Source organism: Opisthocomus hoazin, chromosome 12, assembly GCF_030867145.1.
Source record: "Opisthocomus hoazin isolate bOpiHoa1 chromosome 12, bOpiHoa1.hap1, whole genome shotgun sequence".
NCBI lineage: Eukaryota > Metazoa > Chordata > Aves > Opisthocomiformes > Opisthocomidae > Opisthocomus > Opisthocomus hoazin.
Window position 1 is genome coordinate 9,516,970 of NC_134425.1, and position 24,220 is coordinate 9,541,189.

General features: G+C 44.1%; 1 protein-coding gene across 1 annotated transcript in view; it reads right to left on the bottom strand.

Moving 5' to 3' along the window:
* The window catches only part of VAT1L (vesicle amine transport 1 like), a 61,488-nt gene extending 38,629 nt beyond the window's left edge, over positions 1 to 22,859 (bottom strand). The window contains exons 1-4 of the mRNA XM_075433882.1: positions 22,494 to 22,859; positions 16,124 to 16,253; positions 12,024 to 12,239; positions 1,906 to 2,048 (exon numbers count right to left, since the gene is read on the bottom strand). Coding sequence (XP_075289997.1) covers positions 1,906 to 2,048; positions 12,024 to 12,239; positions 16,124 to 16,253; positions 22,494 to 22,828 — 824 coding nt within the window. The 5' untranslated portion in view covers positions 22,829 to 22,859. The remainder of the gene's footprint in view (positions 1 to 1,905; positions 2,049 to 12,023; positions 12,240 to 16,123; positions 16,254 to 22,493) is intronic.
* Between the last annotated feature and the right edge of the window lie 1,361 nt (positions 22,860 to 24,220).

Genomic DNA, 24,220 nt, shown 5'->3' on the forward strand with positions numbered 1-24,220 from the left:
TCCAGCAAAACAACTACACTGTCTCCCCCACTGCCTCTTTCAAAAGACAGTTTGTCTTTATAGCATTCTCAGAATTACCACTGTACTTTTTTTTTCAATGCAAAGTGAAAATACATGGATCTGAGCAACAAATCTGAGTATTGGCGTATTCTGCTGTGTGCCAATTCTGTCTTTTAATCTGGACTATCAATTCTGCTAATAGTACAGACCTCTATACCACGAAAAAAGCACAAACTAGCTTGCTGCATCCACATTTTACCCTTTGTACCCACTGGTTCTCTGTCTCATTGGTCTATTGTGAGGTGAAAAAGTATGTGAAAATGCAGGATCGCTAAAAGGGATTTTAACAGACTTAACATAGCAGAATTCCACCCCTTTGTAACCAGGTCTCCTTTGACAGTTACAGTCTGTTACACAGAGTCAGGGATGGTGTCAGGGAACTGCCACAAAAAGAACTGTCCTGATGAAGGGCAGAAGTAGCCAACATTATCTGCAATCATAAAGTTACCAGGAGTTAAAGAGGCTTTATTCCTTTTTTTAAGCACTGATTTCTGCTGTATCTGCTCCCACATCACATACCCATTTAGATTAGATCTTCTGCTGTCCCTGCCAAGAGTCAGGATTAAGGCTGGTGCTGAACCCTGATTAATGTTTTCAAGTGTTCTTTCTTGACGAATCAATTTTTGTAAAGTGGGGATTGCTAGAATTTAGTCTTCAGCTCACTACAGAGATTCTCCAGGGGCAGCGAAACACTTGGGTATATATACCTCCCCAAGAGAAAGACTATCAAAGAGCTGAAGAAGTGTGCTGCAAATCTTCTGAGCTGTAAGAAAATGGCAGGGGTGGCATCTGCTGGACAAGTCCTATCTCTTTCTGGTGAAATCTCCCATTCAGAAAAAGTTTCCCTTGACATAAAACATCCTTTGTGATGGATCACTTCAAATGTTCTCTTAAGCCCTTGGCTCCAGAAACAGTAGCAAGACACCCTACTGTCTCCTCCAACACCAGTCTGGCTTGCTACCAGCTCAGACGAAAGCCTGCTGTATCCTGAAATCCTCTTTAAGGGCTAGCAGCCCTTGTACGGAGAGGCCTTCCGAGGCTTTGCGTGTCCCTCGAGAAGTGTGCAAGTTTGATGGGAAGCCTATCAACTGTACTACCTTGGGATGCCCCCTTGAGAAACTTCTTGGTTTATACCCAGCTACATAATCCAGTATTTTGACAGATCCTAGATGAAGGGAAAACATTGTTCTTATCTGACACGTAAAATCAAAAAGACTTTTTTTTCAAGATTTTCTTATCAATTCTAAAGTTTTGCCGCACGTATTAACATCAACATCCGAAACCAGGCAAACTGGAAAACAAAATATTTGAAAGCATGTAAATAGAAACACACATGATAGCTTCAAAAGGCAACAGGATGATTCTAATCTGAACACAAACAAACAAAATCTAAGGACCTGAAATTGAAACAGACATCATGTGCTCCAATATCAATCCCTGGCAGAGGATGAAAACCCAGGCAGACAGAAACACACCAGAGAACTCCAAAACCTGGATAACTTACAGATCCACTGAAAACATCTTACTCGGTGCACTCCAGTGAGCTACTGCATATGCAGATAATAGCAAAGTATGTTGTTCTGTCTATTCTTTTTCATTTAATTTACGTTGCTCACAACAGACATCCAAGTATGAACAGGGACTAACAAAGCCTATGTTGCTTATAAAGAACTAGGGAGATGCTTGCTATTTTGTCCCCTGTAGCGGTCAGATAGAATATTTGGAATAAACTACAGTTGCCAAACTTACAAATGTAAACTCTTCCAATAAATATGATCAGTCTGGTGTCTTTCGTAGCATTTTCCAGATACTATACAACCCTTACTCAGGAAAATGAAAGATTACCTTTTCACTTCTTGAACATAGTCGGCATTTCTGTCAAACAGGTGAGTTACTGAGTCTTTGATTGCTTCATGTTTGAAAGATGAAGCTGTTCCAAAAACAGTAACATTGGGAATAGTTGAACAGAGCTGAGCAACAGCTTGACCCTGCAAACACACCATGATGTTAGTTCACTGACATGGAAATTGGTTGACAGACTTTGCAGCTGCCAATTCACTCACAACACAGCAAAACTGAAGACCAAACTGCTAGCAGGGAAGCACTGCATAAATGCCGAACCATCTAGATTTCAGAAAAGATCCTAACAGGTCATCTTTTTACAACCCTGGGTTTTGTTTTACTCTTAACACACCAACAAATGGAAGACAGACTTCTGGTAGACACATCCTGCCTCTCGTAACCACATTATTCCGCTGGAGCTAGCACAGTTACACAGATATACTCAAGAGCAAGAAGTAGCAGCATCATTCTAAAAATAATGTCTGATGGAATTCAGCAGATTCTTACTTATATTTACAGTCAAAAGATTGTCATTTGTAAACTGTATGCATGACCAGTAAAATTATCCATGGATAAAAACATTTGTCCATTCCAGCCAGAAACCCTGATTATTATTACGTAAATACAAGCAATCAGTGCTTGGGTTTTATTTACAGTAGAATAATTACATAACCCTGCACACTCTGGGGGTTTTGACATCCTCATGTATAATGCTGAATGTAATTGCTAGTGACAATCCTCTGAGCTGAGGATCGCAAGAGAGGGTAATATTATTATTTATATATGGTGGCATCCAGGACTTTCAGGTCGGTTTCCTACTGGATTAGTGTGTAAACAGCCACACAGCAAGGCACAGCTCATGCGATCCTTTGGACAGGTACCAACAGACACAGAGAAGAGAGCAGGAGAACAGACGTATTCTCATTCTGACTTTACAGATGAGAATGGAATAGCACAGAAAATTGAACAACCCGTCCAACAGCTCAGAGAAACTTCCAGAAGTCTCATTCTGAAGCCCAGGTCCACCCGCTCCACAAATATTGTAATATCAAATTACAAGGAAAATTAATCTGGATTTTGTATCTCTCCTCTTCTTAGTCCTTTTCGCTAGCACTCCTCTTTTCTCACTTTCTGCGTCTCCCAGAAAACCATCACCCACAGCAGTTTAGGTAAGTCTGTGTTTGATAGTGTATACTACTTGCGTGAAACTCTGACATTATTGATGTATTCTCTAATTAGTTTTCTGCATTTTCAATCTAACTTGGGAAGACGAGGGATGATGAGTATCTCCTGAATCAAAAACACCGAATGTTTAAAAGGTCAAATATTAAAGTAGAAAACATGTTGATTTTTATGCTGCAGAAGATGATTTAACATTTAACAAACTGACAGTCAGACAAATAGGAGTAATGCACAAAAACCCCAGGATGTACATAACCTATTTTCCTCCTGACTCAAACTCGTTCGTACGGCCCTCCCTCCCCCTATGGAGATAAGCTTATCTAAAACCCCAGATCAGAACACTTCCCCGCTTTCTGTAGATACTTAAAGCCTAAAACTGACTCATATGACCAGTACTTTTATAATTGGATGAACCACATCACTGAAGTATTTTGAGGTAATTCCACAAAACATTCTTCTACCGCTTTCTGAAGATCTTAACTTGACGTTGACTCTTACTTATTTTTGTGCAAAATATTCTCAGGATTTGTATTTCAGAAATATTGAAATAAAGGCTGATATTGGACCCTTCATGCGTTCCCCATCAAAACAGGTGAATTGAACTCAACCTATGAACTCAAATATTTCACTAGTGTCTGTGGAATTCAGCTAGGCTCCAAAACAGCACTGTCGCTATGCCAGTCACTCATAAATTTCTTTTCTAATCCCTCAAGTCATCCAGCTACCTCTGGATTAGCAGCTGGTGTTCAGAGGGCTATACATGTTAATGGCAAGCATGTGAGGCCCCGGTGTTCAGAACATCCACACTTCACAATGAAGCATGCACACAAAGCGCTGCAGCTGGAAGGAAGAACGTCCTCATCCCAGGGCTGGAGGGGCTGGGCTGGCAAGGTACCCATGCAGGGTCCTGCCTCGCTGCACACTCTCACCAGGAAGCACCCTTTGATCACAGGCACAAGAGCCCTGTCCTGTCTTTCGGATTCCAAAGCCATTTCCCTCCTGAAAACTGCTTTGTGGTAGACACAGGAGAGCTTTCTCTCTCCTCCCCACCCCGACAAAACCACATCATCTCTGCTACTAGCTTTCACTTTGGAGACCACATGCCTAGGGAAGCAGGCACCATGCTACCAGAAACAGCTTATGAAATCTAAAACCTTCCGAGACGGTGTCTAATTAGCTAGGTGTGATATGAAAAACAAAAATAAAACTCTTCAGACATCTAATTTTTCACATACGATGCAAATTTCTACATGTAAGTACAGACTAAATGCTTGCTTCCTGAACCTGGGAAAATTAAGTGGCAAAAAATAATTCTCACTTGCACACTTAATTTTATCTTTAAAAGGATTCAGCAGTCTCTGAAAAAACTGATCAATTGTGTCACTGAAGGCATAGATATAGTTACAAAATATTCCCTCAAAACAGAATTAATGTCCTCTAAAATATATGTATTTTACATACTACCTATCATGCAGAACTCCACACAGCGAGTCCTCAAAGAAATTAATAAAGTTGGGTTAAAGCATTCTCTGGAAATGAAGAATGTCTCCTAGTACTGGGTTTGGCAGAGGAGTCTTGTGCCTCCGTAACTCCAAGGTCTGTCTCACAGATTCCTTTTCAAGGTATCCTGTCAATTTATAAAACTGGTATGTTGAACCTAATCTACACATATGATTATTATAGATTATTACAATTATTATAAATGGTTATGCTTATAGTCATTTTAGATCCAGTAAAAAGATTTGGATTTCTTTACATTCCTTTGCTTTAAACCCCAACTTTAAGCCTGCAGGATTGGAAACTTCTCATATGGACATAATCCCATAAAAGAACCGAAAAGTAGATTTTTAGGAAGTCAAAATGAAATAGACTGTTCTGTGCATTTAAACAATTTCAAAGTAAAAAAAAACACCCCAACATTTAAAACATTTAAAAGTCAATACAGAAAGCAAGAATAGAAGAAAAGTTACTAACCTAATCAGCTTATTAATACTTATTAATTTCACTGGATGAAATATAAATAAGGGGTATAAGTCAGCAGATTTCCAAAAGGGTCTGATCTAATGGCACAAGCCAGACCTCAGTCTGATGTGCAAGCTGTGCTCTGAATTACAGCAGTTATAGATCGGTACATTTTCAAGAAAGTATCTTTTTTTGCTATTATCGAAACTGAGCCTAGCTTTATTGCAGGAGAGAACAAACCCTCTAAAAGACACCACCCTGCAAAAATGCATGTAATAGAACCAATAGCATCAGTAAGATATTACCATTTCTGTGATGTACTTTTGTAGCCCAGAGGTGCTACAGCATTTAAAAAAAATTAAAAAAAAAAAAAATCACTCAGACTTAATCTTGCACAAGAAAACTGTCTGGAACCAAACATGAGGAGAATCCACATTTCCAGAATGCTTTGATGCTACCATATCTGAAGGTGGTATGCAGTACACATATAGCAAGAAAACTGCAAGAGAAGACATCTACTAATCTCCTGGCATCAAGGAAAACTTTTATCTGGTGTTAGGAGAAGTCAGATACACAAGACTCCATCTCCTGAAGATGTCGTTTTCCCATTACAGCAGAAGAAATTGGAGACCAAACACTAAGGTGAACACCGCGAAGTGGACAAACTGAAATGTGATTCTCGAACAAGCATACGGCAGCATCTGCTACACTCAGTGCACCACAAGTTAAGTTTTGGAGTAGAGGGAGGGGAAGAGACACCATGAGATAATGATCTCTTTTACCCTCAAAATCTCTTATTTTCTGCAAAAATTAGCAGGGTGTGTTTTTTCCGACCCCCTTGCACAATTGTGCACTGAGCATCCAAAGCTCAGTGCTGAATCTCCGTCTGGTATAAATGCTCTTCAGTTCAGTGGAGCTACAATACACCCCAGCCGAGACCCTCGCCCAGAGGAGATAAGCTCCATCTGAAACAGTAGCAGCGCCAAGGAAGAGTTAAGCACTGCCAGTCCATGGCATGACTCGGCAGGGGATTCAGGGAAAGGACACGTCCTCTGGGGAGTGCAGGGCTGCGAGAGGCAAAAAGAGAGGCCTTCAGGGACTGCAGCCTGCTCTGGTCAGGGAAATTGCTTTTTGTGTGTGACTCACCAGGCTTTTGTGTTTGATTAACAGAGTATGCTGAGGCGCTGTCTGGAAATAGGCTCCGGCATGGCAGTGGGACTCTCCCGAGCTGCTGAGGGAGCACCGCCACTGCTTCAGAGGCATTCAGCCACACAGGGCAACTCAGCCTCGCCATACCCTGTCTGGCTTTAAGTTTAGAGGCAGCTTGGGTACTTAAAGCGGCCTAGACTTGGTTACACAGAGCTCTGTGTGAGCTGATTTATTCCCTTCTTTGGCTGCTGGAGATGAAGTAAGAGGAAAGCACTTGGGGTGTATTCATCAAACACAGAATGGCTATGAACTGCTAATATGAAAATAGCAAGTGCAGTCCTGGGAGGTATTGAGTAAAGATTTCAGCAAAGGGGGAAGTATTAATGCCATTGCACAGTATGATGGCCAGAACCATCAGAGGAGTGGAGTAAATTCTAATTATTCACATTCAGGAATGACTGACTCAAACACAAGAGTGCTATTTAATGTGCTCCTACCTGCTAGGTGCAGACAGACCTAAATTCAGTCTACCCATACAATGTTTAAAAGGATCAGGAATGCTGTGAGACCTATTTTAAAAGGCTCTGGTGCTCGTACCAGCTTACTGCTGCTTTGCTGCGAGCCAGCTCAGAGCCCAGGAAACATGTACGTATCTGCCTGGACCCATGTCCCTAGGGTGACCAAGGAAACAGACATCTGACCTTACAAAAAAGGGGTACGAACATACCAACCTGCTTCCACAGCCTGAAAAATACAGGCCAAGGAGCTTGTTCTATAGCTGTAAACACATACACATCCCACCAAAAAGATCTGAAAGAAGTGCCCCAAGAGGAAAGAACAGCTGATTTCAATTAACAGACAACGCCAGCAAAAGAACAAAGATACATTAAGTGGCCACAAATGAAGTCTGGAAATCGAGAAAGATTTCTCACTGAGCAAGACAGAGCAGAGAGAATTTGAAGGGATAAATACAGAGGGTTTTTTTTTGTTTTTAAAGAAGAAATTTCATAATTCTCTTGAAAGGGTTTCTATACGCTGCCTGTGATAGTGGGTGACTAGGTTTACTAAGGAGTGCCAGTTCTTTGTCAGATAAAACATCACCACTGCAGTGATTCAGCTTGGAACACATCCTCAAATATTTGCAATTTATGCAGGGGAGACACAATACAAGAGAGGGCTCCTGCCAAACAGTAACCAATCCTGCCAGGATGACCTAAATCTGTTGCCAAGTCAGATTTACCCTTCAAATTCAAACATGTGAGCTGCATCTGTACCTTCCTCTGCTTGCACCTCCTCTGTTGCTGAGCCTGAAAGGGAGGGTCAGATCCCAGCTTCAGGATAGCAATCGATGCTCCTGCATGAAAGGCGGCTTAATTTTAGCATCGGTAAGATCGAAATGCTAAAGAATTGGCTACTAATTCTGCCTTACGTCTCAGACGTTGTGACAAAACTGAAGTGTTTACACAATCTTTCTAAATGACCAAAGTTTTGTGCTCTAAATATCCACAATGGGAAGCACATAAAAAGCAAACAAATAAGCAAACAGGCATAAAGGCTGTCTCACAAATCTAAATCCCTGAAAGAAATCATTTTCCAGGTAGGTATGACAGAGGTAGAGACTGGATTTATTAAAGCTAGAAGAAAGAGCCTAAGGTTTTTTTGTTTGGGTTTGTTTTTTTTTTATACAGTCCTGTATTTATATTAATGCAACTAATCCAGGACACAGTTTACAAGTTTACATTAATAACTTTGAGAGCAACTTTACAATCTCATAGAAGCCTGTGCTGTGACTCACACCAAACGCACTGACTTAAACAGTCTTTAGTTTAAAGAACTAATTGCTTCGTACCGCAGATGAGTCCCAGCGGGGTGCACGCTACTGCTCAGTTTTCTCAGTGTGTCTTCCTCAGTTGCCACTTTGCTTCACTTAAAAAAAAAAAGAAGTGGGAGTATATTTGCGAAGAGACCTACTCTACCACTGTCTTACAGTCATTTCAAACATTACATTCAGTGTTTTACAGTTAAGACAGGCCAATATATGTGCTACAGTAAGTCATATGTTCTTGCGAACTCGTATTTCTGTACATTAACTTCTATGTACGGATAATAGGAAGTATTTGAAGTTGAGCGCTAGCTTTCTCCTTATTTTAGCAATCAGTTCAGGAAGACACAAACATTTCCACAGCTTTAAGCATTTAAACTAAATTTTATCTTTTGTTAATTACCGAACTGCCCTGCTATAACAGTTTAAGCAGAAGTGTTAAGCGTCCTGCCAAGCAGAGGCCTGACAGGGAGCATATGACAACCATTGCCCTTGTTAGATCCTGGTCAGCAGCAGCTCAAGCAATGGTAGCAGAATGCTTTGCAATGTTTCTCATAGAAGTCCAACTGAATCATGCAATGCATCTGTGAACCTGTACCATGCCTTCCTAGAAGGCCTGTAAAATTTCTCCAGCCTACCTCACTGCTTAGGCTGAGAGCCGCAAGTGTGTCTCTTAACTGCCCCTGTCTCAAGAGGGAGGCAGAAACAGCAAAACCGTATCAACCCCCAAAGCAGCCCCCTTTCCAAACAACCAAAACCAACAAGCCACTCGAGGAAACAAAAGCAAATACCATCTCTCCTTGCAAAAGCCCTTTCAAAGCACTGCAGCAGGTCCTCCTCTGCAGAGGAAGGCTGCAACATACCAACAGTGTCAGAAGCAGAGTCTGCGAGTGTCCACCTCTCTCCTCCTGGTTCAGAGGCAAGGCACTTCCCGACAACTAGCCACATCTCCTACCACGAACAGGGAGGAACGCATGATGCCCTGACCTTTCGGCTGGGTGGGCAGCAGGAAGGGTACTCGTTTGGTATATAGAACAGGATTCAGCTCTCTGTAGCAGAGAGACAGGTACGTGAGACTTTTTTCCAGGTAAGTTATCTTGATACACTTCCTTTTTCCCTACATCTTCTGATGTCCCCAGGAACTTCTGAAAATAAGTAAACTGACTTATCTAAAGCATCCTGTCAGACATCAAAGGCCACTATCACATACTAATCACACCCCAGGCACAGATGGGAAGACAACTGCTATAGTTACTTCATTACTAAAAATATCTATAAACAACAATAAGGCTACATAAATAAACTGAGACAATACATAAGTAAAGGTCCCAGAGAATTTTGCCAGACTTGATTTATCAAAACAGCTGCCAGATCCTCCTTCAAGGGACTGGGGAGCCAGAACAAAGGACCTCACAAATATTTTTGATGCAACAAGTTCTTTTTCATAAACTGCCTGAAGCAGCTAAAATAATGATCTTGCATAATGAGAAGGGAACAATTACAAACTTCTCATCTCACAGGGAGCCTATTGTCTCATTAAAGTGTCCTGGAATGTCTATGACATTTAGAAACACACTGGACAGGTTTCCCACTTGCTGAAAGTGGGAATGGGCCTTCTATCTATTAAAGTGACAGCACAAAAAAATACCTCTTCCCATAGCAATTTCAGTGCCAGTTTTCCACTTTATCAAGTAAGAACTTTGTGAGAATGATTTGTTCAACTGAGGCTGATAAATTTTTCAAAGAATTAACAGACAGGTTACTAGAGCAGCTGAAAGAGTAACACAGACCCCTCCGAAATCTTGTTGCCTAGTTAGCAGAACAGAAAAAATTCCATGCATCTCCAGAGTGGTATTTTACCTGCAAGACCTATCAAGCAATAGGAAAAGTCTTTCCCTCCCAATTCTAGCTACACACGCTCTTCCCTTACAAGGCACACGAGGCTGCATGAGGCACTCCTCTGCGGCACAGTGATCAGCATCCTGCCTTGCAGCCAGCCAGCCCCATCTCCCTCTCATGCATGGCCCCCCTGGATCGTACACAGGCCTCCATCGGTTATTGGCCAACTTGGCTGCTCTTCCTGCATCTCTGGCCTTTCCCCTGGAAACTGTTTTATTTAACTGCTCGGCAGGTGATGGATCTGGTTTCTCCTTGTTCTCCTGGCAGCCAATCAGGACCTGCAGCTTCTCTCAGTGAAGGTCCACAAGCAGCCACCCAGAGGACCAGCCAAAGGCTGCTCGCTGAGCATCTGCGATAAGAGGGGAAGCCAGCAGCTCCTTACAGGAACAGCCCAGCAGAGAGGCCAGGCACTAGTGAAGATGACTACATGAGAGTTGGTAGAACATTAACACTGCTTCAGAAAGAGAAGCAAGAAATACCAGAAGCGAGTGAGGTTAGAAACTGAGAGAAAGAAATAAAGAAATCCAGCAAGGACACTTTAACTTAATAAGGAGGAGGAGTTCATCTTCCCTGTATATGTGCGTATGTGTGGGGATTGCCTTGGGGTGTTTTGCTAATTCTGGATGCTCAGCCTGGGTCTGTATAGTGTCAGCTGGGCAAATGGCCTCACAGCTAAAGCTGAGACTTTGACTCCTGTAGAATATACAATCCCCCTGTATGTGTGGCCTCATGTTGCTTTACAGTCCTAAATTCCACATGAAAAGATTTAATATTAAAGAACAATAAAGTCAGCCATAACCCTCTCGGTTGTACTGTGCCAAAGCATAATACGATTATAAATTCCATTCATTTACACAAGTATTCCAAGAGGACCATTTACTACAAGTAGGATTATCGTTAGCTAAAAATACTTTGTAGAGGGAACTCATGAATTTATTCCTTTGATTACAGACTTCTTTTGTATGAGAACCTGAAAGCAGGTCTAAGGGCACAGAATTAGGGATAAGGTGTTTGGGGCTGCTCACCAGACCTCAGTAGACAACAGAATATTAATTTGGCATAACTAAGGCATAACAGGAAAACAGAAGAGATACTCCAATTTGAAAGGCTGTGATCTGCTAATGTTCTTCAGTTGTAAAATCTGTCTTACGGAAAAGGATTGCGTAATTTCAAATGTAAACAAACTCCTCTGTCAGTACCTTAATATTTTGCACAAGCTTAAATCTTTTCCTAAGGAGAGACATTTTCCTAAAAGATAGTTCAAGGAACTGGCAACACAAAATGCTGACTTTTTATTCCATTGTGTGGCCTGGTGTTCCACTGAATTCATCCTCCTGTTGCTTTGCCCATGCAACACAATGCCTCCTAACTAACGATCCAAACTATGAAACGCAGCAGCCACCGCTGACTCCAATTCAGCATTTGTGTATTTTCCTCAGGGTCGGCACGATAATGCTTTTTGTTGCTTTCAAACCCTCTACAAGAAAGGTGGGGGGGTGGGGAGTGAAAGTCTTTCACAGAGAAAGCACCACACACACTCACACATGGTATTTGCAGGAGTATTCCTGGAGGGCCATTTCCTGCAAGGATTATGGTTCCCTGCAAACACCTCATGCAGGGCGTTGATTTACACGCCCCCTCCCTGAAGTGCTCAAGGCCAGGTTGAAGGGGTCCCTGCCCATGGCAGGGGGGGTGGAACTGGATGGTCTATAAGGTCCCTTCCCACCCAAACCATTCTATGATTCTATGATTTATTCCTTTCATTACAGCCTTCTTTTACACAGAAGTAGTACAAGGTGCATATGTTCAGGAATGCAATGTTTGGGACAACCCTTGCTCCTTGATCTGACAACCATTTACAGGGTTTTGGAGGGGTTTTTGGGTAGAGTTTATTGTCAGAACATTTTTATTTCACCAAAAGTTCCTGCCAACCATCCATATTAGCATTTTGATGGGAAAGCAGATGCAGTTCCTCCCACTGCAATCCCCCACATAGGGAAGTCTGATACTGAATCAAACTGCAGGGTCTGGCACGTTTCAGAAACTGAGGTGCATCAGACTGCTTCAGTTACTTGGGGACAGGAAAGTAAGAGAAGTTCCAACTTACCACCCCACCTCCTGCCGAGTGAACCAGCACAGACATGCCTTCTCTTAGGTTAGCAACTTCAAAGAGCATCATGTAGGCAGTTACAAAGTTCATGGGAAACGCAGCAGCTTCAGAAAAACTCATGTCATCTGGGATCTTGTAGACAAATTCTACCGGGGTACATACTACTTCAGCCCATGCATTGTAGTTTACAAAAGCCATGACTCTGTCTCCAATCTACAAACAAGAAAAAAAAAAAAACAGCATTGAGGATGTGACTGCAACTGAGACTGCAGAGAGCAGCCTGTAAGACCCGTAACTCTCCTGTTCAAGCTGTGGGTCACTGAGTGACTGAAGATCATCACGCTCCACATCTTTGGCAAAACAGCAGTTAAGCTGTTCAGCTTTAGGCTTTTACCATTTTTTAATTGCATTTATTTAAAAAGTTGAATTTAAGAAAAATATCCAACCAAAATTTAAGAGATCTCTTCTTTTGTGCCACACTGCTGCTCTGATGGAGTAGTCTTCATTAGCGTTAATACAGATCATCTTTCGCTGCTAGCACAGCTCCTAACAATGAAAACAGCATTCTTGCCAATAACCAGGAAATTTGCTTACAGAAAAAAAGAAAAAAAGGAAAAAAATATTATAATCATATTGATGAGATGCACAGAATAAACAAAATTACACATAATTTTCACTTTGCTTTCCTGGTCTTCACACTAACTTAGAGCTACTTTTCCCCTCTGTGGACTGAGAAAGGGAGGCCTTGTACTCTGGTAGACAGCACACATGAACAGGTTTGGAAAGCGCTCATTAGAAGATAACACCATCTGTACCCACCCTCTATTTTTATTATCTTCGTAACTGATTCTGCCAAAACATTTCCATGATTGTCATTTCTACAGTCATGTGTCCGAGCAGAATTTGATCCCAGAACTTCAAATAAGCCACCTTAAACATCAAAAATATACCTCTGGATTCTGAGGCACTACTAAGCCTGCAAAGTGACTTTGACAGGATTTAAACGAGCAACGAAATATTCTCTTCGAATGCAACATTTCTCTACTCAATTTCTTTGGAAAATATATAGTAGCAAAAAGGTATTTCACCACGGAGAAATAAAGATTTGATGTTAATATTAGATAGAGTCGGTTGCTCCTAGGAACCTTTCAGAGGTCCAGGCACATCAAATTCATACGTTTGTATAATGGCCCTCAGTGTAGCTTCATGTTTTTGAAATGGAGATAGCGACTCCCCACAGATGGACAAGAATTATAACAAGGCAACGGGAACTTTGAGGCTCCTGCAGGGATACAACCAGACAAGGAAAGCAACTCTCGTGTAAAACTAGAACTTGGTCTGCTGGGGCTACTAGGGAGAGCTGCAGTGAGCAAACATTTGGCCAATACATATTAAAACCTTCATAGGCACGTCTCTCACAAACTCTCAATAATGGCTTGTCACTCGCAGCCCCCACGCATCTTTTACCTTCTCTTAGACCTCTTTGCCTAATACACCAACAAAACCGGCATCCCTAGCCATGAAAGGAGTTCTTCAATGGAGCCACAGTCTAAGTAGTAAGGCAGGAACAGCATCAAACTTCATGTTGTCATGTTTTAACCAGAACTAACAGCAGCTGTCCCTCTGAAAAACCTTTGCTTATCTGCCGCACATATTCTATCTTACATACTACTAATATCTACTAATGCTTTAGAAATACCACATGTTGTTCTTGGACTATTTCAACTATATTCCAAAGCAATGGAGTAATGCACAACACTTTAACATTTCGGCAAACATTTATAGCACAAGCACATTTTGGTCTCCCAAGTACTTGTCATCACTTTGGCTTTGGGATATTGCGGGTTTGCTAAAAGCTAAGGTGCTGCTGACAGTTCTGAAGGGTTTGAGGATGCTGAAACAGAACTGTCATTCCAATTTCACCAAAATGCCTCCTCCTTTTGAAAAACACATTCAAATTCACAATGCCGCACTGGTAACCACTCTGTGGTTCCCTTTTGCTGTTAGAGAAGAGTCTAAAATGTAAAGTCTGCTAGGATTAATTAGTGAAGATATTAATATGTCCTATATCCTTGCAAACAAACATAAATGACTACCAAGAACAATGCAGAGAAGTCCCTCTTGGTGATTCCCAAGGGATTTCTTAGTAATACCATATTTTACCACAAACACTATACAGAGCCTAGTCATCATATCAGATTAGGCCTTAGCACCTGAGAATCGTCTCCACAACTAGAGAGAGATGAGGCCTGATGCATCTGAGCTCAGCAGAAATCAGCTTTCTCTTTTAATGGGAGAAGGAATAGGCATTACACCATTATTCCATAAAAGGGCTATCTTTCAATGCAAAATATGTCCTTACACACTGCTGTCAAAATGGACTGCTGTTCAATGCTGTCATTTGTCATACAGTAACACAATGACAGCAAACGAAGACAATAAATGGCTGGCAATATCTCTGTCATAGTATCTCAGGTAGTACAGACTAAGGGCCAGTAAGACACATTTTTCCAGAGCATGAAATGCCCACGACTTTAACATACTTGAAGAGATCTACAAAGGGAAAGCAGGTCAGAAGATGTAGGGTGCAATCTTTGCCATGGACAGCAGTAACAGCGTACATCAAGGACACAACAAGCATTCGGCATGCTCCTACTCTGTGCAAGAAATCCATAAAGGAATGGACAGAACGTCCTTGCATCTTCCTCACAGTAGGTTCTCCTGCCGATGGGTTCACACCTGTGCACAGCAGTTATTCTGAGTGTCGCCCCTTCTTCTAGATCACTCAAACACTACCATGTTTAATATAAATATATATTTAATCTGCTATGCAGATTATATATTAAAAAAAACCCCACACAGCTTTTTCAGTTTCAGTGAGTACACTGACCACAAACATGTTCTATAGACAGAACAAAGATAAAACTTTAAGAGACCCAGCATATTCAGTCAGGTGCAACGCTACTCAAACAAGCACCACATGCTTTAGCCTCATGATGCCTTTAAAAATAGCAAGAACTTTTAAACTGAGAATGCTGATCTAGGGCAGAGACTTTCTATACTCCTTTCATAGAATATTCTTCGATACAGAGCGTAACTTTAAAACTGTTGATTTAGAGAAGTTAAACTGTTGATTAGAGAAGTGTCCTAAGAAGAGCTCATTGCTGAGACCCTGCTAGAAACTAAATTGGCCATTATCTTGACTCAACTGAGAAGTTTTACAGCTCTTATAGAACAGCAAAAATGTTACCTTTAAACATAAATATTTTAGGTAATTTCCTTCTTAAGGCCAAGATACAATAAGAATTCAGAAAATGCAACTACTTCATGACACATCTGACTCAGCAAAGAGCTAAGATAGGATTGACGTGCATTAACTCAGTTTTTATTTCAAAATTTTTCTATCTACTTAGGAAATAAAGTGCAAGATTGGAGGAAATATATATGTTTAACATCAGTAATGGAATAGAATGTAGGACAGAATGCTGTTTATAGGTAATGAGAGATACCAAAGAGTACATAAAGCTAACCAGTTATGAAAACTTTATTATATATATTAACTATTTATCATTATTCTGTTATGTGACATAGATGCTTTTCCTGAGTGACCAGAATAAGTCATATATCCAGAATCAGGGTCTCAATTTTATCTGCATCATAGCTGTGAGAAGCAAAGCTTACTGTAGATGGGAGTCTCATTAACTCAACATCAGAAGATGGAACTAGGATCAGCAGTGCATGGGTTTTGAGAAACAGAGCAACAATGATAGCAAACATGGCAAAGAAAAGAAACTTCACAAGTTACCTCAACTTCTTTTACTTTCTTAAAAGCACCTTTCCAGTTCCTGTTTAGCCATCAGGATACGCACAAGGCACAAGTGACTTTTCAGGACGGATTTGAAGGAGATGGCAGTGGTGGCTTTACAAACTAATTCAAAAGGCCATTCACATGCTTGGGATGCAGCAAGGAAAAACTGCCCTTTCAGATCTCAACAGGGTGGTAAAGGCTGCTGTCGCTGGGAGACCAGAAGGGATTAGGGACAACATACTTAGTGAAACAGTGATTAGTCTTGCTCTGAAAATAAAGAAAATATTACCTCAAATCCTTTCACGCTATCTCCAAGAGCTTCTACAATTCCAGAGCATTCAAACCCAGGAACAAGTGGTGTCTTAGGAGGGTTGTCGATATTCCCCTGTCGCACCATCAAATCAATAAAGTTCAAACCACTGTAAAACACAGGAAAAAGTTCAATCAAGACTATTACTATAGATCAAAGCCAGAAAATTTCAGGGCAGCATTAAAAAGCTGGTTGCCACAGCGTAAGAGGGACCCAGCAGACATTCATATTCTTCATGCGTGGAACAGACAGACTCTACACCACGCTGCACAGGCCTCGGGCCGAAGGGTACACATGCAAGGCAACCACAGCTTTCATTAGCCCCAAAGCCTGCAAGACTGTTTAGGGGTCACACACAGAAATTCACAAAGGGCATTTAAAAATTCAATACAGCAAAACATTGTGATTTCTATGAATGCATTACGAGCTGGCAAGTAAACCCAGTTCAATTTAAGACCATATCCCCAAATCTCACATATTATAGACGTTTTGGGCCCAGAGCAACCTTATGTAACTGTCCTAACTGCTGATGTGACGCCAGGAATGAGTCCTGTGTTCATCTCTAAACCTTGACATGAACTTGTCAAGTATCAGATAGGCTGTTTTAAAACTGTTCCTCCTAGACCACTTCTGTACAGTTTTGCAAAGGTTATTTAGGTCTTTGGAGCACTCAGGGTTACTGCTCAGAAAAAATACAGGTCTTACCCTGTAGTCTCCGTTTTGCAGAAATCTAGAAGCATCTACGCTTTGTCTTTTCTATGCTATCCAATTTTATTAAGTAAAATTTTGCAGGTTTCTATACAGCCACAAAAAAAAAATCAAAAAATACACCACTGATCTACTACGTGCATATACTGATTCCTGGCACAAATGCCATACATTGTTAAGACTTCTAAAACTCCTAGCCAGCTAAAATATGCTTCAGCATTAATCCATTGTTCCAAAACACAACCCTGTATTTATTGCTGGCTGAAATTGCTGCATACTAACTCCCCCAACTCAATGAAGCTATGCGCACAGCCAGTCCTACTCACGCATATGATACCAGCAACCACTTGGATACATAAAATTACTGATGTGCACAAGTATTTATAGGATGGAGCTTTAGTCAGATACTAATCAAGACACAAACAGATTGAACAGACCCAACAAACAAAAAGACTGAGCAGACACAGCACAAGCAGGAAGACAAGACAGCATTCATGAGATGTAGGTCACTGGGGATGGGGGCAGGAAATTCCACCAAACATAAGTATTTGTAATTGTGGTGGAGGGCTTAAGACCAACCTAAATCCACAATTTTTAGCTCTGTAAAGGCAAGATTATGTCTTGTTTTTTAAAAACATGGCTTTGACAATCTAGCTTAACAAACTCAGGAGAAAAAAACAAAATTAAAAGAAATAAATTTAAAACCCCCAATATGCTAATACTCAAAGCTCGTACCATTAACCATACGGAATGTTAGGAAGGGTTTGGCACAATTAAGTTGGGAGCTTTGAAACGATTTTGGAAAGGCCACTTCTTATCCAGTGGCTAAGACCACCTCCTACATTGTCACGGTAATGTCGGTAATGAAAGAGAAATTCCAAACAACAAAATACCTACAAGACAGTCATCATTTGAGGGGAAGAAAAAAAAAAATAAAAAAAAACCAAAAACCCCACAACATATGCGGTGGCAACCACTGCCTGTGCACGTTAACTTCAGTGATGGCCTTGTGAATGCATCCTTTCCCCCGTGAGCATTTTACAAAGTTAACTTTTTCTGCATTCCTGCAAGAAAGGGCAGCTGGAGGCAGAGCTGTGATGCAGAAACCTGTGCAGGAACACACACCATGACATCATAACAAGCAGGCAACAAACAGACAGATATGGCAAAGACCATAGCTATTTGAGAATGACATAAGATTACAAATACATTATTACAGCTCTTCCTAGAAACACTCATTCTTACGAAATAACTTGTCAGACAGTTTTTGAAAGGGCACATAATCTGTTTTGCATCTAACAACATAATAGCAGCAATTCACTTCTGTTTTAGTTCCATTTCTCTTTCATCTGTCTTTATCCTCAAGAAAAGGCAGCAATATTAAATAAAATAGGGACTTCATCTCCATTACAATGAACTTACAAGACTTGATACTAGAATAAGGGTGATAAGGAGAGAAAAAACACTACACAAGGTATGCAATACCTAAATCATTTTATCATTTTAATTACTAGCTTTTTATCATTTTAATTACTAGCTGGAACACAATAGTGTTGATCAGCTTTTCTAATCATTTCTAGACACTTTCCAGAGTTTCTTCTTCATTCACTTCAACTTTCACCTCCTGTATGTCTATGTGTTGTCACATCCCTGTTACTCTCATACATGCATTTGTTCCCATTCTTCACTTTCAGAAAAACTGATTTATTTTACCTGCCAAATTTGAACTAGCCTTACCAATATCAACAGACCTGAAAGCACAATTACCTTGTATGGTAAAACTAGTGATTTCTGTCCCCGCCCCCCTCCCCTTCAAATAACCTGAAAGGCCCAAACATGAATGGCTAGTTTAGTAACTACCAAGACACCCAACCTTATCAAGTCCTCCACTGACATTCACCCTACAGTAGACACAGGACATCCCAAGAAAATACATCTCACAAAGAGTGATGATTCTAGAGAACAAGCACAATATATTTCCCGTATCAGTAGAAACCAGCATAGCCTGTTCTGGTGTGCAGCCAGGGAAAGTGACTCCTGAACTTTTAAGGAAGGGCGTATGCAGAGGGAGAAGTGTAAATGCACGGTGATCCAGTGATAAAAAGCACTCTATTTCTTGCAGTTGTGTGGTTTTAATCCAAGAGCTGGATGCAAATGGAGATAGGGAAGGACAGGAATTACCAAGATCAATACATTGAGATAGGGGTTCCGCAAGAACCTTTCCATGAAAGAGCAACGATATTGGTGTGAACTGCATGGACTGAATTACCTGCGCATCTCTGGAGGCGGAGTTTATCAAACATGGAAGTATCTTTCAAGCTGACTTTCTAAATCTGCAATGCCTTGCCTTAACACCACTTTTGACGATCTTGAATATTATCTTCTATACTTGTGGTTTAGCTTTGCTGCATTTTCATTTTCTAAGTGTGAAAGTCCTGCGGATAGAAAGCTGAATTCTAGACTCCTTTCACCAGCAGACCAGCGACGGTCAGCTTGGTTCTCCTTGATCCATCCATGCACTCAAGGATGCCCAATACCTTCCACTGCAAAATACTAAATTATGCAGACCATCCTTTACCCTCTGCTTTGGAGAGGTGCTGCTTTTGATCTGTCTTATTTCATGTAAAACTCCGCTGAAAATAATTACTGAAGTTAATGAAATAGAACAGAGCAAATAGGAGGACCACCGAGTTTTGCCTTCTCAAAAACCTTCCTCTTACCTCTGGCCAGCAAACTGCCTGACAATCTTTAAAAAAAGTGGAAAGGTTTAAAATTATCAGACCTCAGGCTTTTTATCCAGAAACACCAACAGTATATGAACAAGGCTGCCTTTAAGAACAAAACTGATACACTGTCCACTACTCTGCTATGCTTAGGATTTCTTTTATTTGCTGTCAGCTTTTTAAAGTGCTGTTACCTCACAGTCACAGAGTCAGAAGGGTCACTTCTGCCTCATTCCTCATGACGCACATGTATAGTGGCACAAGGAAGAAATATAATTATATCAGAGAAAAGAAAAATAAAGGGAGGTAATTACAGGACACCGTTCCTCATTCACATACCCTATCTGAAATACTGCTTCGGTTTATTCTGGCTACTTCTCTAATTTTTAAATACGTATACCAGTGTTTTGCAGCCTGCAAATTACAAATGCAGCAATTTCAACTGCTCCATCATTATCAATCAAAAATTATTTGAGGAAATATGCAGAAGCTGTGACGCAGCTTGGACATCAACGGCTGTTCCATGTCTTAGTCACTGATTGAGGCTAACACATGACTCATCTCAGCTGACACATTTTCAATTGGATCATTGATATTCCAGACCTTCAAAAGAATTATTCATCTGGCTTAGTGCTAAGAGCAAGATATCCTCCATCTCCTCCATTTATAGTACCATACTACAAAATGTATACATATGATTCAACTGGCGTACACATATGATTCAACTGGTTTCATCCCCCAGTGAATGCAGAGACCACACAGAACTTGCACTTTTTACTCATATATTCTATTTATCATGCATGCACACCTCCTTCTTAAAATAAACATTATTTTTCTCTGCAAGTTGACAGAGAAAAACAATCATTATCTTTAATGATGGTCAACTGCAAAACCAATTCGACTAAAAACTTTATTTGCCACCAACACGTCTTACTCGGGCAGCCGTTCCCCGGCGTGTTCCGCATGCATGAACATGTGCACACTGCACTGGGCAAGGCCGACAGACGTTTTTCTTACTCAGTCTCCCAGACTAGACCGCAAGTCCATCATCATCCTGATCAATCTTCTGTATTTACAGACTTGGGTCAAGAAGATCAGCAAATTGATTTTGCCTTGTTTGGAAGCACGCTTCAGTGACCTGATCGCATTTCAGTCCTGTGGCCATTTCCAGCCAGGAACGACAAGCAGATGCTGTACAGCCTAAGGCTCCTCCGTTGTACAGCCCAAGGCTCCTCCTGCACGAAGGGAAGCTTCCAAAACACACACGTGCTACTGTGTGACCTGGCTGTAACTATGAAGCGGCTGAGCGGGTCTACAGATGTCAAACAGCAAGCGTGCAACTCGCACAGCTCACTTGTGATAATGCAACCCTGGAAAGCAACTGTGGTTGTAGCAGAGCCGAATATTTGTATTTTACCGCCAAGCGTAACTTGCTATTTGTGATACACACAGATCTACTGCTCTGATGAAAGTGGAATTCATACAGGTGCTGGGGAGTGCTGTAAAACCCTCAGGCACTGAAAGGAAAGCGTCCACATGCTCAGAACATTTCAAGTTTTGCATGTTAACTTTTGTTAACTCAATGGCTGAAAAAAATTATTCAGAAAACAACACAGTCTGTTCTCAAATGGAACTACAGCCCTGCCTGACAGCAAGATGAGCTACCCAGCAGCTACTATGCTACCACTATTTCTTAAATTCACCCAGCATGGAATTTCTTGCATTTCCCCTTGTGACTAGTAGAGAAAAAAAAAAACCCAAATGAGAACGCATAAAATCTCAGTCCTTCATTTAGTGGTTCTCATTCAGATTGACAGATACCACCATTTTTCATGGGCAACACCTTGGGGTGGCAGGGGAAATGCTCGCATAGGTCACAAACCTTACGGTCCCCGTTACGCAGAAGGGGAATGGGCCCCTGAGCGTCTGAATGGGCCCAGACATTCAGCTACGTTAACCTACCCGGGTGTTCTGAGATCCGAGGCACATCCACAGGACACAGCTGTTCAAAACAAGCTCACTGTAATTTTTAATGCAAGTTATTTCTCAAATAAACAACTTGGCCTTCACCTTGGAATTTATCTTCCAGAAGCGCCATGTTGTCACATAGCAGAAGAGGACAACAAAAGATAAACCCCTGCCTAGGCAAGATTAATTTGGTCTGTGGTACACACCGAGCTGCGTGATAAGATCCCGATGCTGCTCCTGTCGCTTCACAAATAATCCTGTTTTCGTGAAGCAACACGTGCGCCGAGAACCAGCGGCCTGAGAAGAGCAGTCTGCTCCACTTCTCCGGGGCAAAACCAGCGGACGGCCCTTCCCGGGAAGCCGGTCCCAGGGTGCCACAGCCCGCGGCCAGCCCCGCGGCACCGGGCGCGGGCACTGCACACCGCCCAGCGACCCCCGGCCCCGCCGCGCCAGCGCCCGGGGGGGAATAACGGTGACTGGAGGGTTCCCGAGGGAAAAACAGCAGCCAGGGCCGGCAGCAGGGAGAGCGACGGGTGCCGAGCAACGCCCGCCAGCCGGCACCCCCGTTCCTCCCAAAGAGGAAACGGCGAAACCCCGAGCACAGCTGGCCGGGTTTCTTCCCCCTCCCTCCCTGCGAGCACCGCGAAAAGCCAGCGCTCCGCTTCCCCTCCCTCACAGCCGCTGCCGCCGGCCCCGCTCCGCGCACCCCGGCCTCAGCGCGTCCCGGCGGACCCCGGTGCCGCCGCGGGCAGGCAGCTGCAGCGGCCGCCGGAGCGGGGCTCCGCGCCCTGGGGGACGCCGCGGGGAGGGAAGTTGGAGCAACAGCCGCCCCGGCCCGCCCGCGGGGCTCCCGCCCGCCCCCCAGCAGCCCCCGGCCCCGCCGCGGGCGTGAGGGAACCCCCCCGGCCCCCCCCCCGCCAGGAAGGAGAGGGCGAGCGGCGATACTGGACCAGGCTTTGACGCGGATCTTCAGCTCCCCCTCCTGCGGCTCCGGCATGGCTTTCTTGGAGACGCGGAGCTTGTTGAGCCCCCCGAAGGCGGACAGCACCACGGCTCGCATCTCCTTCGCGTCCCCAGCCCGCAGGCTGCCGGCGGCGCTGCCCTCGGCGCCCTCCTTGCCGCCCTCCTTCTCGATCATCTGCTCCGTCTCCTCCGCCCGCTGCGCTCCCTCCTTGGCCATGGCGGGGCTCCTCGCGCTACCGCCGTCCGGAATGGCCGCGGGCGCGGAGCGGCACGGCACGGCGGCCCGCCCGCCGCAATGCACCGAGTAGCTGCGCAGTGCCATCCACCGCCCCGCCGCGGCGGGAGGGGCTGGGCGGGGAGGGGCGGCGGCGCCACCCGCGGGTCCCGGGCCTCGCCCGCCCTCCGCAGCGCAGCGAACGCGGCCGCTGCCCCGCCGAAAGCGGCGCGTGGGGCCGGGCTTTCCGCTGGGGCGGCCTCGGGCGGGCTCCGCGCTCGCGCCGTGTGAGGGGCGGCCGCCGCCCCCCGGGCCACCCCGGCCCCGCTCCTCTCCTCAGCGGGGGGCCCGCCCGCGGCAGCCCAGCGCCCGGCGCCGCAGGTAGGAGCCCGCGGCCCCGGCTCTTGCCCTCCGCCCCGCCGAGCGGGGGCCCGGTGCTGGCCGCGCCTCCGCAGGGGCAAAGCTGAGAAATGGCCCCCCGGTGCTTCCATCTTCGGCCTGGGCGCAGTCCGGGGCCCCCCCAGCAGCTTGGCGTGCGAGCCGGGGCCGCGGGAAAGGGCGTCTGCCGAGGCTGCCCTCCCTCTGCGCCCCACGCCTGGTGGCATCTGGCTCCGATCTCCACACGAGGTGCCCAGGGCATGATCGTCGCCTGGAACCGCGCGTGCAGAGTCGCTCCTTGCCCGTTCCTTGTCCCGAGGCTGCTCTCGGCACCGGGAGCGGCGGGCGGTTCCCTCACGACTGACACACACACTCGCCAGCAAGAGACCCAGGTTTGGAACTCTGCTGTGAGGAGCGTCTCGGCCCCCCTGCAGCCGGTCTCCTCCTGGGGACTGATGCCGCTGTTGGCCGGTCTCCGTGGAGAGCTTGATCCTTCACTTGCGAGTGCAGCATTGTGCTCTGAGGAGACCTCCCGCAGCTGGAGGTCCCTGGGGCTGGCCCTAACAAGGCTCAGGCACCAGCCACCCAGCTCGGTGTTATGAGGGCGGGTGCCTGCAGCCTCCCCTATGACAGCGGAGCATGGATTTGGGGCGGTTGCTAGTTGTGGTTCCATGGGTGTCTAAATTTTGTCTGTGGAGTTCAGTATTAGATCCTGCATCAGTGTGTTGACGGCCCCTTGGTCTGAACAAATCCACTGCTTCAGTGCCTGAAACGGTGGGCGTATTTGTGGAGTTTGAGAATTCGTTGCGGCGTGCTGTGTGTATAGCGTGCGTGCCTGGGGACCTCTCGGTGGGCACAGTTCTTCCATCACCCCGCCTGCAGCAACTGAGTTCGTCCTGAGAAGTGACAGGACCCTTCTGACTCGCGGTAGGGATGAGCACCACCATCGCTTTGGGCTGTGGACTTGTTGGGGCCTGAGTTCATCAGTATCCCTCCATTTCACAACGTGCATGGATTTCATCTTGGGTTATGTGTTCAGTGTCTTGTGTTTAGAGGAAGCAAAAAAACTTGGAAAAGGCTTAGCGATAACGAGTAATGGGGTGAAACGTTTTCATTCACGTT